The sequence below is a fragment of the Cupressus sempervirens genome, chromosome 5 (genome assembly GCF_028749045.1).
Source record: "Cupressus sempervirens isolate cs-2001-9-10 chromosome 5, ASM2874904v1, whole genome shotgun sequence".
Classification (NCBI taxonomy): domain Eukaryota; kingdom Viridiplantae; phylum Streptophyta; class Pinopsida; order Cupressales; family Cupressaceae; genus Cupressus; species Cupressus sempervirens.
Window position 1 is genome coordinate 352,201,070 of NC_143122.1, and position 14,702 is coordinate 352,215,771.

General features: G+C 33.9%; 1 protein-coding gene across 4 annotated transcripts in view; it reads right to left on the reverse strand.

Annotated features, from left to right (window-relative positions):
• LOC149556174 (uncharacterized) overlaps positions 1 to 14,702 on the reverse strand; it is a 99,526-nt gene that overhangs the window by 31,496 nt on the left and 53,328 nt on the right. Inside the window, exon 2 of one of the 4 annotated variants that reach the window (XM_089830302.1) lies at positions 14,016 to 14,087. The exons of 2 other annotated variants lie outside the window; for them this stretch is intronic. In XM_089830302.1, the coding sequence (XP_089686428.1) occupies positions 14,016 to 14,087 (72 nt within the window). Of the gene's footprint in view, positions 1 to 14,003; positions 14,088 to 14,702 lie in introns of all 4 variants that reach the window. One more of the 4 variants, XM_089830301.1, reaches the window with a different exon arrangement.

The window sequence follows — 14,702 nt, forward strand, 5'->3', positions numbered from 1 at the left end:
GAGATGGGTCAGTGTAGTTTGCCCCATCTGTCTATCGTAGGTGTTCTGTTGCATCTCTTTTTGGGTTCATCGAGTCAAGTACACATTTCAAATTAAAGTAACAAAACATTCCCCAACAACTCTGTGAAAGATCACATTGTATCAATCATCTATAAGTTAAGATCATCATACAACATGGTCAAAGACATAAGAGATGTATGAGATTAATAACACGAGTCAAGCACTTGCATTAAAAAGGGAACTTCGCTACATTAAGATGACAAAAGGAGAATCCATTTCATGAAGATTACCAAATTCAGAAATCAACTCTCCTCCGTAGGACACATTATAGATAAAAGAGAACTATCCATGTTACCACTTAACGATTTTCCCTAATCATAAGAGTCTATCATACAAATTCTAAATGCAAGATCAAACTTCCAAAGTTTGATCGCTTAATGACATATTGTATTCAAGAAGAATCTAGATATTGCAAGAGGAATAACCAAAAACACGCAAAGTGACGACAATCATGTTCTTACTACTCACATTACAAAGAAGAGAGGACATTTGAAGAAAAGCAATCACAAAAGGCTAAATTGATCTTATATATATACTCCTGATCTACTTAAACTTAAAAAAGCAGCAAAGAATCTCTGAGTATATATATCTAGATGATATAAGTTTGATTACAACTTTTCTAATATCGATCTATCATCAATCTCCCAATGAACAAAAACTGATCTGAATGTATATATAGACCGATCTGAATATGTGCTAATCTTCTTGAATATATTAATCCATATTAGAATATGGCCCTCTAGGCACTGCAATCTACAAGAAGAAAAGCTTGGTTTGACCATGAGAGTAGTGCTACAAACAACGACCATGAACTACTACAGTGAAGAAGCAGTTTATGAGATCATTTCATGGATATTATTAAGAATTCTCAAGAAAGATTTGATATCCAATATTAAAAGTCCATCCAACGTAGGAGTATCCACAATGCCTTTATCATTTAGTAATTTACTAGGACAGAAACATGTACTACTCACATTCCAAAGTCTTATCCATCATTTTTTTGTTTTCTTGCCCAACTCTTTGCCTTTCAAAGTCAACTTGCAGACTTGCAACCTTCATTCCTTACCTTAATCTTGTTGAAATTTTACATTGGAGAGATGGAGGAGGTTTAATAAAAGTGGGAATGAAATTCTAAAGTTTGTGAAAGTTCTGCCAAAGAGCCTAAATGGCAAATATTTCGAGATCTTGGGAATGAAATTCCCAAGTTATGGAAAAATCTTCCCTCTTCTTTTCAAATTTTGATCAAACTCTACAATTTTCATCCTTTAAAATCTGCACAAGGGATTCCAACCTAATTTCACCTAGAAATGGTTTGCATTCCTATGACGGAAATCCCAAGATGTTGGGAATTCTGACACTCACTTACCAGCTTGGTCCTTCCTTTGTATTTTCATCAAACTTGCATCTTCAAATAGCATATTTCATCCTTTTAATCAACAACTAGGAGCTGATAAACTTCATCAAATTTTGGTCTATGGAAAGATGGAGAATTTAGATTCTTCAAAATTTCCAAGGCAGAATTCCAATAAATATCTTCAATGCTCATTTCACCATTTTAAGTTCCCTCCCAAGCTGAAATTCTTTCAATGTTCATTCACTAAGGATCTCAATCTGATTTTGTAATTGAAAAGAGTTTGAATTCGTTTTCATTTTCACATTTCACCATTTCCTCCAACCATTTCAAAAAAATTCATCCTATCCAATCTTCAATTTTCTTTTTTAGACATTTTGATCAAACTCACTAGGACGGAAATTTTGAAAAGTGAAAAATAGAATTCCCAAGTTATGGGAAATTCTGCCCATACGGGGACATGGCGTAGGTTTAATGATGTTGGGAACGAAATTCCCAAGCAGTGTGAAATTCAACCCAAGTGGGTTGGTGGCAAAGATTAGGAATCGGGGAATTTTCAAGGGTAGAATTCCCAAGATCTTTGGAATTTCAGCCGCCTACTTGTCTAGTTAAAACTTGCAAATCTCTCCATATTCATATTTGTTTCACCATCAAAACTTTTCCCTCACCTCGGGTTTTATCCTCCTTTGTTCATTCACTTGGCCTTCAACTTCAAATCCACTTGAGCCACTTTTGCCAAAATCATTCTCACTTTAGGATGGTGTCTTCGTTCTCAACTCCTTTACTTGACTCTAACTCATCTCCATTCCTGAGCCTAAAGATCAAATTGCCTACACATGACCCTTTAAACCTAAAACAACTCTACTACAAAGCGAAAACAGGGGCTCCCCATTTGCAATGGAGTGTTGTGAAAAGCTCCAACAATATGCATCCTTGTTTGGGCCAGGTCCAAACTCAATCCTTAATAAAAATCTTTTATCACCAATCAAACAAAAACACATATATTAATATTTTTACTGCCATACATATACAACATATACAAGTTTTTAATTTATAACTTTATATTATCATTAAAAAAATATAATATGCCATTAAACTATATGTTTATTAAATTACACATTTACATTTATTAATAAATATAAATTAAAATATGTATTTAATATTATTATATTTAAAGTATTAAAAGTTAAAACTACTAAATTTATAATTTAAAATCTAATTATAAATAATAATGATTACTATTATATTATAATAAACACTCGTGATATAATAGTAATGCCTTAACAATAATGAAAAGTCAAAAAGAAATCATACCTAGTTGTATAAATTGTGGAGAGTAAAAAGAAATCACATAAATTCAAACATTGCAAATTCCTTTTCCAATGTTTAGTGTTCACTTAAGAGTTTTAACTTCTCCTTTTGTTATCAGGTGCAAAGGAGTGATGAAATGCTAAAGGAAAGTACAAGAATTTTGACTTTTATCCATTTAAAATGTTAGAAAGCCATGAAAACTGCACCCAACTTCCAAATTGTGTCAAAAGAAATGTTACACCGATGCAAGAGTGCGGCAGTGCCAGGACAAGTTACAGGCGCGAGAAAAAAAGGGCCTCAAATTTGGGGATGGCGGGGGTGTGGGTGGGGGGTTGCATATTATACATATATGACTGAAAATGCTAATTATGAAATGATACTTCAATATAGCATACCAAATATAGTCGAATATAGAAAATTGAAATGTGATTCGCAAACCATAAGTTCAAACTTGAAACTTGAAATTCCATGACCATTACTAATGACCATTGAACTTAGTAAAATTATAAATACTAAAACTTTTAAACACAATAATGATTTTGATAAATGATAAATATAAAGCATACATAGTACGGTGTACCATGTAAGTCAACCAGACTATAAATTTATCAAATGACAAAGATGAAAGATTTAAAATTCATTGTTTAAATATGAATATAGATTCTCATGATGACAATGAGCCGAGTAGCATGAAACAATGAAATGAAATAATGTATCATGGCCATATCAAAGCGAGTACAATCAACAAAATGATAAAAACAATAAAAAAACACCAATACCAATTAGGGTTCCCATGCTTTAAAAAACAATAAAAAACAAAAGCAAAACAATTTTTTTTTTTGACTTTTCATGCAACATGTCGGCCACACCCCACACCCGCCCGAGCACACACAAGCACACCTCCGCACCTTGGGCACACCCGCGTCCCACCCGGGTGCGCAGACCGATGTGCATTCTGGCCGCAATTGAGGTACTCGGGTGTGTGACATACCCACACTGGGGACGTACATGCACCCAATGCATGGGGTTGTTGACCCGGGTGCACGCACCCAGGTTACACTAGTCAAAAGCTACCTAGAACCACCACATCAACATTGGACTTGAGCAAATTCAACCAACAAGTTACAAAAACACTTTGACCTATAAAAGCTCAATCCTTGTTAAGTTCCACAAATATTCTACTGAAAACTTTATTATGCGACATATTGAACTCAAAATTGGAAGGAAAACAACCAATTTGCCAGTTTAGAGAATATATTGATGTTAAGATTTTCTGGAACCATAAGTCAACAAAAGATTGGTTGAAATCAAACACTTCAGCTATGATTGCAATGGAATCAAATGGAAATCCCACATCCCTCTCAAATTTGAATGAATTTGGATGTTATACAGTATAATAATTCCAACCTAAGGAATGCTAAACCCAAGTGAAATCCACAAAGGATTCGCATATGGATGTGATTCCATGACATTTCATATCAAAAACCAGCACAATTTTGCCAATTCAGCAACATAAGTAGGGATGGGAAAAAGCAATTGGTCCTTTGTTGAGTCAAATTTTCCTACCAGATTGACAACATGGGTAGAATGCAAAACAGCAATTAACCTTTGTTGGGTCAAATGGGATAAGGTCAATCGTATCTGGGAATTCAATATGTTAAAATTGTCCAGAGATATATTATATGCTCATTTTACAATTGTTCAATGAAGAGTTGAGTGAGCTACTATCTATAATAATGATTCTGTTGCTACCCCAACTACTGAGACCAAGTGTAAGCCCTAGGTCAATTTGGTAAATAGATACACCTCCATCATATCATCCATGCCAATGGCCACCCAAGCTTGCAAAGAAAACTTATCAGTCTATAGAAAATTAGTTTTCCAGACCACACTAGCACAAGATATTGAAACCTTACTGATTTTTCATAAAAGAGAAAAGGGACAATGAAAATGGTATTAATGCTAACCAAGCCCCACCATAGATAACTTAAAAAGAAGAAAATTCTGAAATTTTTATTTAGATTACTGGAATACATGAAAGAGGTGCTGAAAGAAAATAGCAATATTGCTGAAATTGGAAAAATGCAGTGAACCCAATTTCAAATTCTTCGAAAAATGGAAGCAGTTTTTCTAAGGAATGGCATTATTGGAGAAATTGGATCACAATATAGAACCCTAATTCATGTGCCTAAAAAATCACAAGAAACATGAAACAATTACAGAACTAATGATAAAACAATGATATTGGACATTAAATCATATCCCTCAAAAAAAAAAACAGAAAATGTAGTATATTGTTGCTTGTATTGGAAAAACATTCATGTGCCTTAAAAATCACAAGAAGAACAAAACAACTACAGCACTACTGCTAAAACTATGATATTAAGCCCTAAATAGTGTCCCTAGAAAAAAATCAGAAAAAAAGTACATTGTTGCTTAAGCTGAAAAAAATAAAAATTTAATCTCATGCTTATAACAATTTAAAAAAGAAAAGCGTTACTTCTTTTATCAAAAGACATTGTATGCCAATCTCATGCACCTTAAAAACAGAGAAACAAATCAGAAAGAAAATAATGTTAGTGCAGAAAGGAACAAGCCATTGAACCCTCTCGTCTGCCTAAAATAACACGAAAATAGCAAAATAATATTATGTCATTGTGATGTCCCCTTTTTGAAATAAGATTTAATAAAGAATATTAATAAACTTAAAAAATAAAGAGAGATAAATTAATAAATATCAATATAATTACAAGTTAATTAAAGTTTAACGAAAGATGTAGAGATATGGTGTTACTAATTTTCTGAAGTCTCTGAGAGACAAAATTGCAGAAGAATAGATAGTTCAAGTATAATTGGCCATCATCATAATTTATAAAATTGAGGAAGTATGCAAAGTGTTGATAATTGTACCTCATAAAGGTAAGTTAGAAGTAGAGTTCGAGTAGAACTCTACTCTGAGGAAGTAGAGTTCAAGTAGAAATCTAAATTATCTACCTAACTAATTAAAGTAGTCACCTAAGAAGAAGAGTTCAAGTAGGACTCTACTTTATGGAAGTAGACTTCAAGTTGGCCTCTACTTTTCCCAACTACTCTATAAAAGGAAGCTAAGGGTAAAATAGAAAGTAATCTTTCTCAAGAAGGATATTGAGAGAGAGAGAGAGAGAGAGAGAGAGAGAGAATCAGAGAAGACATTTCTGATTTTCAGCAGGGCAGAAAGAATAAAGTTTACATCAGTTAACAGCAAAGGAGAAGGTAGGAATACCAACCATATTCCAGGTTTGCTGTTTTGTTTGTAACTTGTTTCAGAGCCATTTTCCCATGTACTGGGAGCTCTTGTAAGTTTTGAAGTTATTTTGAATCATGAACTGATTGAAGAGCATATGAACTGTGTTTTTATTGTCTAAGTTTTCCGCAGCTTTATTTCGTTAAATAAATCTAGATCTGATCTATTTACCTAGATACTAAATTAAAAAAATTAACACGAAGAGATGAAGCGTGCATCTGTTATCACAATCATACTCTTTAATAAGAAGTCTATCCATTACAATTACACCATTATCACAATCATTCAATTGTCGATCACCACTGTCTAATAGCAGTGGTAATGATGATACTCAGAACAGCAATTAGGGGAATGACTCTTGTTAAAACACCCAATAATAGCGATTAGCATATTTGTCATAGATGGAGACCACTGAGTATCATTCATAGTCAGAGTATCAAGGATTAACTATGGTTAATATAAACAACAAATTTTACAAAGTTTCAATTAATCGTCTTTGGCGCTAACATAAATGGTCTGCAGAAGGATATATAGATGCATCCAAATTGTCAGTAGTCATCCTTGCAGAGCAGTTCAACTGAGGCTATTGGGCCTTTCTAATTAACCAAATGGTGTACAGTTTCATTACAGTATGCAGAATAGAGTTACATGGAATCTATAACGAGTTTGATAAGGCACTCAACACACAAGTCAAAACAGTTATATCGATGCAGACCATCAAAGCATGAAGTAGAATCTTTTTTAAAATGCTGTCAATAAAAAAAGATAACAAACATGTCAATTAATCACTTGTGACTACCAAGAACAGCAAATAATAGTGATGATAGTTAATCTTTATGCAACTAATGCAAACATGATTAGTTAAGAATATTAATTATCTGCATCAACTATAAAATATTGTATAGCCACTGACTGATATGTGAAGAGACACGATTAGGACCACAACCATTATCTTAATAGCAGCAATTTAAAAGAAGACTAATTGGTTACCCATGAGGGGTATAACTAAACATTAAGATTGTTATTAATTATTATGTACAAATTGTGCTATTTGTGTAGAAGCAATATGTCTTTTTCGTCATCCAAGGGGTACAACCCCTTGATCATTTATAACTTAAAATCAAAGGATTGGGAAGTGCAGAATTTTGATTTGGGTGTTCATTGTAAGGAAGAGAACAGATAGGAAATAAGTCAATATTTATCTGCTGGAAAGAAAATGCAACGGCAAGTTGGTATGCTGTAACACATCTATACATCAATATTGATTTATTACATCTAAATGCTATTAAACTAAGTTGTCGATGCTGATGCGGTTGGAAGAATCAGATGTGCTGATGTGCAAAAAATAAAATTCAGACTTTGGATGCGTCTAAATATATATATGCAAAGAAATGCAAGAAACATACAAAAATAAACCATTCCATAGTAAGGCACTTCACCATTGATAGTTCAACTTCAAACTTCACAAACTCAAATATACAAATTGAAATATCTATTTAGTAAATTACTCAAGTTCAAGATTCCAATGCAATTTGAATTACAAATCAAAACTTAGTTCATGATTTAATGTTGATCAATCAAGAGTGAAGACTGAAGATTCAGTAATTCAGATTCACTAAACAAACAAAATTAGAAGAATGAACCGTGAATGGCCTCTTTTAGGGCCTTTCTAGGGTTTAGGAGCAAAAAAAAAGAATAAAATAAAACAATAAAGCACATGTAAAAAACAACTTTTAAGTCATTCTGGGTGTTGGAAAAGCATCTAGACCTGCAGATGCTCTCTGATGCATCTAGATGCTTCCCAAATGCACCTAGGAAGCTCATTCCGAGTTGGGCCTCCCCAAGCATCCACAGAATAGGAATGAGCTTCTTGGTTGCATCTGGGCAGCATCCAAAAGCACCTGCGCACCAGAATGCATCAACATCAGCATCTAATGGTTTTGGGAGAGAATCGGTACCTAAGCTATTAAGAATAAGAAACCAATATATGGTCCAATACATGTACTATCTAGCTTTAATATCAGTTTATATTAGTGCAATCAAAAACATACATGTACATATGATCATATCTATTCATAATCCATTTGAAGATAATACATGCCTAGCTCATTCCTTAATCAATTGTTATGGCCAGTTATGAGGCTAGGTTAGTGTTATGTGGGGAGAGGTGAAGTAAATCCTCAAGGTAAGCGAATCCCAAGATGGGAAATTGGCTGGAACTTGAAGCCTTGAGGAAGCCTACATGTAGATTGTTGTCCAAGCACTGTGTAATGTCCCCTTTCTAAGTGACAGGAGAAGAAGGACAAGTCAGCCTGTCATTTTAGGCTGGCAGAGTGTTGAGGGAACCAATACAGGGGCTTAGAGAGCTATGCAGGAGCTTTTCAAGCAGATTTGGATAGTTAACGATAGTCTCATAAAATTTAGGAGGGATCCCTATTTTTTAGGGATTGATTGGGAGTAGTCTAGGAGACATCCAAGGGACTCTATGATTGTTTTGGTAACTTTGAGTGCCTTGCCTATTTTTTAGGGATTGACTAGGAGTGGTCTAGGAGATATTTGAGGGTCTCTAGGATCATTTTGGAGACTTAGAGTACGTTTCCTATTTTTTAGGACACACTCCTACTGTTAGGAGAAACTCCCAATTCATGAACAATAGATCTAGAGGAACATACATCAAAGGGAATTCATAGGGTCTCAGTTTTGGGTTGACATGAACATTTCTCTTCATTTGATGAGCATCCCTAGATTTTAGGGAGAACTATTAGTTAATAGGTGAACTAATAGTTAACAGATTGAGCACCCACAGGTTTCAGGAACTAAATAGGGACCTCTTGGACAGTTTTTGGTACTTTGTATGAGGTTCCTAAGTTTTAGAGCAAGTTCCAATTTTCTAGGAGGAACTGCTAGTCAACCTACAAGTGTTCAAATAAAAGAGGTGATCACAACATTTCAGACAAATTTTAATTTCAAGCCCTAGATTGGATTTTAATTAAAAAATAAGAATATATTTAAATATTCCCTAAGTTTGGTTATAGTATAGTCACTTTATATTAAATAAAGTTTTAATAATTTATTGGCCCTCCTTCCTTGGTGTTATAATATATAATATTATAATTAATAATAAAGTGCCAACTCAAACAATGGAGAATTATCTTTTGTGGTTGGTTTTTGATAAGGAGGCATAAATAAAATAAAGTTACTTTCTTAATAAAGTGGGCAAATGAAATTCTAATTCAAAAATAGGGTTGAGGTTGAAAACAAACATGAGTAAGAACAAGTTCTAGGCTCATTTTTCATCATTTGGGCAATTATTTTCATTTGATTTTCAAGGAGATTACTATTACTAAGAAGAAATTGGTAAAATATTTTATGTATTAACAAATGATCAAAGAGACCATTATAAAGAATTTACAATAGGTACAAATTAGAAAGTTTCTAATTAGAAACTAAAGAATATTGTAGAAACGATCTTATCTACCTAATTTACTACAAAAGATGGTCATTAAAGTAATATAATAATATTCTAATACCCCTGAATTTAAAAAACTTATCTTGACCGAGAGGCTCGGTGCAAATTTTTGCAGTCTAATCCACTGTTGGACTTGGAACATACTACAACTCAAATGTCTCGTCTTCAACCAACTACAAAATGTGATGACAATGAATGTCCGCGTGTTTGATTCTTTCATGGAAGACCAAATTCTTCACCAGTTTGAGAACTCCCTAATTATCAAGGAGAAAGGGAGTCAAGCCTTCTTCAGCTAAATGCATATCCACAAGCACCTAATGAAGTCAAAATGCCTCACAAGTTGCCTTAGCAACTCCTCAAACATAAGTACATAATCATAGGTGTCCCTCACACAAAGTAGCATATGCTTCGTTGCTACCCAGCAATCAACCTCAAGGGTTGCATGAAGCATGAAATGTAGCTCACTACAAAAATAGGTCAAGTCTAGAGGCAGTGAGATATATAGATTGCTCACTAGTTCCCTGTAAGTGGTTTCATCAATAGGAGGAGAATCTGACTTAGCTCAAAATTTCAGTCCTTTCTCCATAGGTGCGTAGAAGTGAGTTTACAATCTTGCATGCAAAACCTATCAAACAAGTTCCCAGCATACATAGACTAAGAAATAAAGATGCTACCATTAGTTTGCTTATCCTCGATACCTAAACAATAATGGAGAAAAATCTAAACGAGATTCCTCCCACCAGACTATATTTGAACGTTTCCCTTGCCGACAATTGTATCCTCTTCGTCTCCTCCAAAAATGATTAAATCAATCAAGGGAGAAAAATTTGTAAACCAACCATTCATGTGAGTAAAATGTTGCGAAGCACTCGAATCTATATACCAAGCAGAAGATTTCACATGGTTTGCAAGTCTTTTAGTCATGAAGGCGTAAAAAGCAGAGTCTTTTCCTTTGTGTTGTCAGTAACATGGGTTTTATGCTAAGACCTTCCTTGCTTTCATTGTTCAGAAGCCAACTGATTGCAACAATCCTTGAGCAAATGGTCATATTTGTGCATTGATTACACTATACCTTCTTCTTCAAACGATCTTGAGATTGACTGGGGCTCTTGTACTAAGATTGTTGAGATTTGCCTTTATCCTTGTGAAAGGATTTGGCTACAAAGGCATGATCTAACAATCACAAGGTGGCACTACTACCACAATGTAGTTCCTAATGATCACATTGCAAAAGTTTCTTACACATGAAGATTTCAAATCAACATTAGTGGAAGTAATGTTGAGAGATTCTATGAAGTACTCAATAGATTTACGTACATTCTTCAAGGTGATGCCTACCATCAGAAAGAACGCTCGACTCTTGTCGGATGTCGCATGTAATTCCTTTAGGTACTACCATATGTCAATTGTGGACTTTCTAGAAGGAATTTGAGGCAATTGATCATCTATGACAAAGAGCTTGAGAAGCATAACAACTTGCTCTTGTAAGGACGTGTTCATTGATCGTGATGGAGAGCAACTGGTTCTTCAAAAAAGAATGCTCGACTCTTGTCAGATGTCGCATGTAATGTAACATCCCGATTTACCAAGTCTAGATTAACATCTATCTTACTCATTGAATACAGTTAATACTTTGTTTCATAGGAAGACAGTTATATCATTCATGTTCATGTAAATAAAATTTACTGTTAAAATCAGTTCGACAAAATTTCTTAACTAAAAACTTGAAATACCATTAAATGAAATAACTACAAAAATTAAAAACCACATACCTTAGAAGCTGAGATCGAAATCAAACTAGGAATGCTTCTGCAACCACTCAAGTTAGTCCACAAATACACTATAACAATTACACATGACGACTATCATCTAAAAACCACAATTTCAAAATCAAATGATGATCACAATTAAATACCACTAAATTTAAAATTAGGGCATCATAAACCACTTAAATAATTAGGGCATCATTTACCTTCGATTTATTTAGGGCTTCTAATACCGCTATCTCACTTAGGGTTTCCGCAACCACGGATTCAATTAGGGCTTCCAATACCATTGATTCAATTAGAGCTTCCACTACCATGGATTCAATTAGGGCTTCCAATACCACTGATTCAATTAGGGTTTCCGCTACCACGGATTCAATTAGGGCTTTTGAGCCCATTGTATCACTTAGGGTTCCAATCATCACTCCATCAATTTTGTGCTTCAGGATTCCTTTCCTTCTAGTTACTTAACTTTGATAGTATCTCAAGATTAGAAATATGCTTATTCTCGATATTCATATAAATGAAAAACAATCCATGATTCTATCTCTTATATCTAGGTGTAAAATAACAGTAACAATGAAATAACTCAATTTAATCTTACCTCCTCATAAATAAAAGTGATATTACCTGTTTTCCGATTAACAATTGAATGTATAGTTTATCTCTGTCTAACGTACGTTTGACATCTTAGGGAGGGGTGAAACATTGTCAGGGGCTTAACCACCCAACCTCGGACCACAACATATCCCCACATGATCTCTAATGAAAAAAGCCCTCCCTACCCGAAATAGGCAAGGGTCATCATGCCATCCTCTGGGTTTCCTAGTAATTAACTCACTATACGACTTCGCAACAGGAGATCACAATAACAGGAATATACATGAGCTATTAATTAATTCATATTTAATGATAAATATTGAAATGTCATAACTGATACTGATTCATATTATTGTTGATTCCTTTCTCACACCTCATCACCCATCTTCTTGGCTACATAGCCGAGTGAGTCCCACGTGTTTGGAATCCTCAGAACAACCGGTTCTGTCAATTATACAAGAAGGTTATATGCATCCAGCATTTCACTCTCTGTAGTTACATGATTATGTCCTTTAAAGATTTCAGGATTGATTGTTTAATTCTAATATCCTTCGGCATAATGATTATGGATCTATACTAAATTTTCCTTGGTTTCAACAAAAGATTCATAATACTAGTCTTTCATAAGAGTACAGAAACATTTATATTCACAACCATTGTAGTGTATCCGACCTGGGTCTGTGGCTAAGTAAAGATTAAAAATTTGCTTTGTAACCTATTTACTAGTTCTTACTGAGAGTACTATCCATTATCTCAGAGGTAGATGGGAAATACTTTTGTATAAGCTTGTATTGATATGATTTCCTTATTAAACAAAGTTCTAATACAAATTCTATATTCTATTACCGAATCTACATTCTGCTTTATAACTTGCTATTCAATACTTAAACTTTTATACAGCCATCATGAGAAACAAAGAAACTTCTACAGAATTACATGGAGTGAAACAAGTACTATAATTAATGGTGATAACACTGGCATGATTGTTGATCCATGGATTTCATTTTATTCGTTCTTACATATCCATTACTGGGAAAATCTTATGGTTATTTATTCTTTCAAAAAAACATAATGAATAAGGCAGGACATCGTATGGTAAATTGTTAGGAAAATAATCAGATTCAGAACACAGAAAGCCTTATGTGATTTTATCCAACTCATCTCCTTGCTCCCACGGCTAGAGGAAATAGTCTCTTGTTCGATAAAGATAATGCACAAAATGGAACAAAAATCTGATAATTTACATAGAGCATTATCACAACACTTTGTTACACGTATTGTTGGATCCTTTTTGTTAGTACACAGAAAAAACCAAGGTGCTTGTCCAAAAGATACGACTCTCTAGTCGCATGATTTATAACCATGGAAAGCCATCCAACAAGTGTTACATGATGACTAGCACGCATAACATGAAACAGTCTTCTTTATGAGGATTGTCATTCTTAGTAATTGCCGACTTACGAAACAATACTGCGTTCAAACTTTGCAAGAAATGAATATGAAAAAGGGTGCACGAGTTGTAGTAGGATCTTACGTGACTCTACTGAAAGTTTGAATAAAAAAACTTTGACATTGGGTATGATTCCACCTCCCAGCTCAGAGAACTGTAACTTGATAGAATTCAATCGATGGGCACAATATGAACTCGAGTTCACTCTGCAAATTATGAGAATATCTAACAAAGGTTTGATTGCCAAGAGAATTGAATATTGAAAGAGGAAGAAGAATATATGCCAACAGTCAAGGAAGTCCATAATATAGAGTAGCCTATCTCTACGGCTAACTACAGTGACAAGATTCATTTCAAATTACCAAGAAGTCTAAATGAATTTAAAAACATAAATTCTATTAAACATGCCAACAATAATCGGTTAAAAGCAAGAATAATAAAAAGAAGAGAATAGAATTGGATGATTAAAATTTGAAGATTATAATAATACAATTATTATAATTCGAACATTATTATAAGGTACAACTATTAAATTATTAAATGATAATGGTGCCAAATCATTTTTATATTTAAATGCACGTTTATAAACAATTATTAAAAATACTCCGACAAAAGATAATTTAAAATCCTTTAAGATACATTTTATATTTTATCCCAATTATTTTAATTAAATTATTAAATAACTCATGCAAGTTCCGCAAATGTATTCTCACTAGGTCCTTTACCCGTCCGCCCAGTGATGGTGATGCCCTACCTAATTCTTTTCTGACAATGCTTTCACCCCTTCGACATGCTTCCTGCAAGGAAATTCTTCATAATTAATTTATATATTATTTAATCATAAATAATCATAACAATTAACCTTTCATCTTAATTCCATGAATTCACAATTAACGATCAACTAACATGTCATCTTCACTTGAAATCATAACGACCAACTATCTTACCATTTCGCCAAATTATATTAAATTAAACTACCAACTGACTTCATGCAAACCTCAACAGCTATATTTCAGGTTAAGTCAAAAATTGGGATGTAACATGTAATTCCTTTAGATACTGCCATATGTCCATTATGGACTTGCTAGAAGGAATTTGAGGCAATTGATCATTTTCGACAAAGAGCTTGAGAAGCATAACTTCTTCTTGATTCTGGTCATCAAACTTGTCTTGGTCTACTTGGATTGTGGTAGGACGAGTCTCTATGCCCAAACCAAGTGTATCACGGTGGCTACATTCAAAGCTTGTCAGCATGCGTTGCTTCTAACCATTATAACTTTTGTCACTGAATCTTTGATTGACTTCCAACATTAAGTTGGTCAACAACACCATCTTGCACATCTCTCAAAACAAAGAAGACAAAAATCAAAGAAGAAGCAATAGCACAAACACCAATGCAGAAAAAAAAGGCA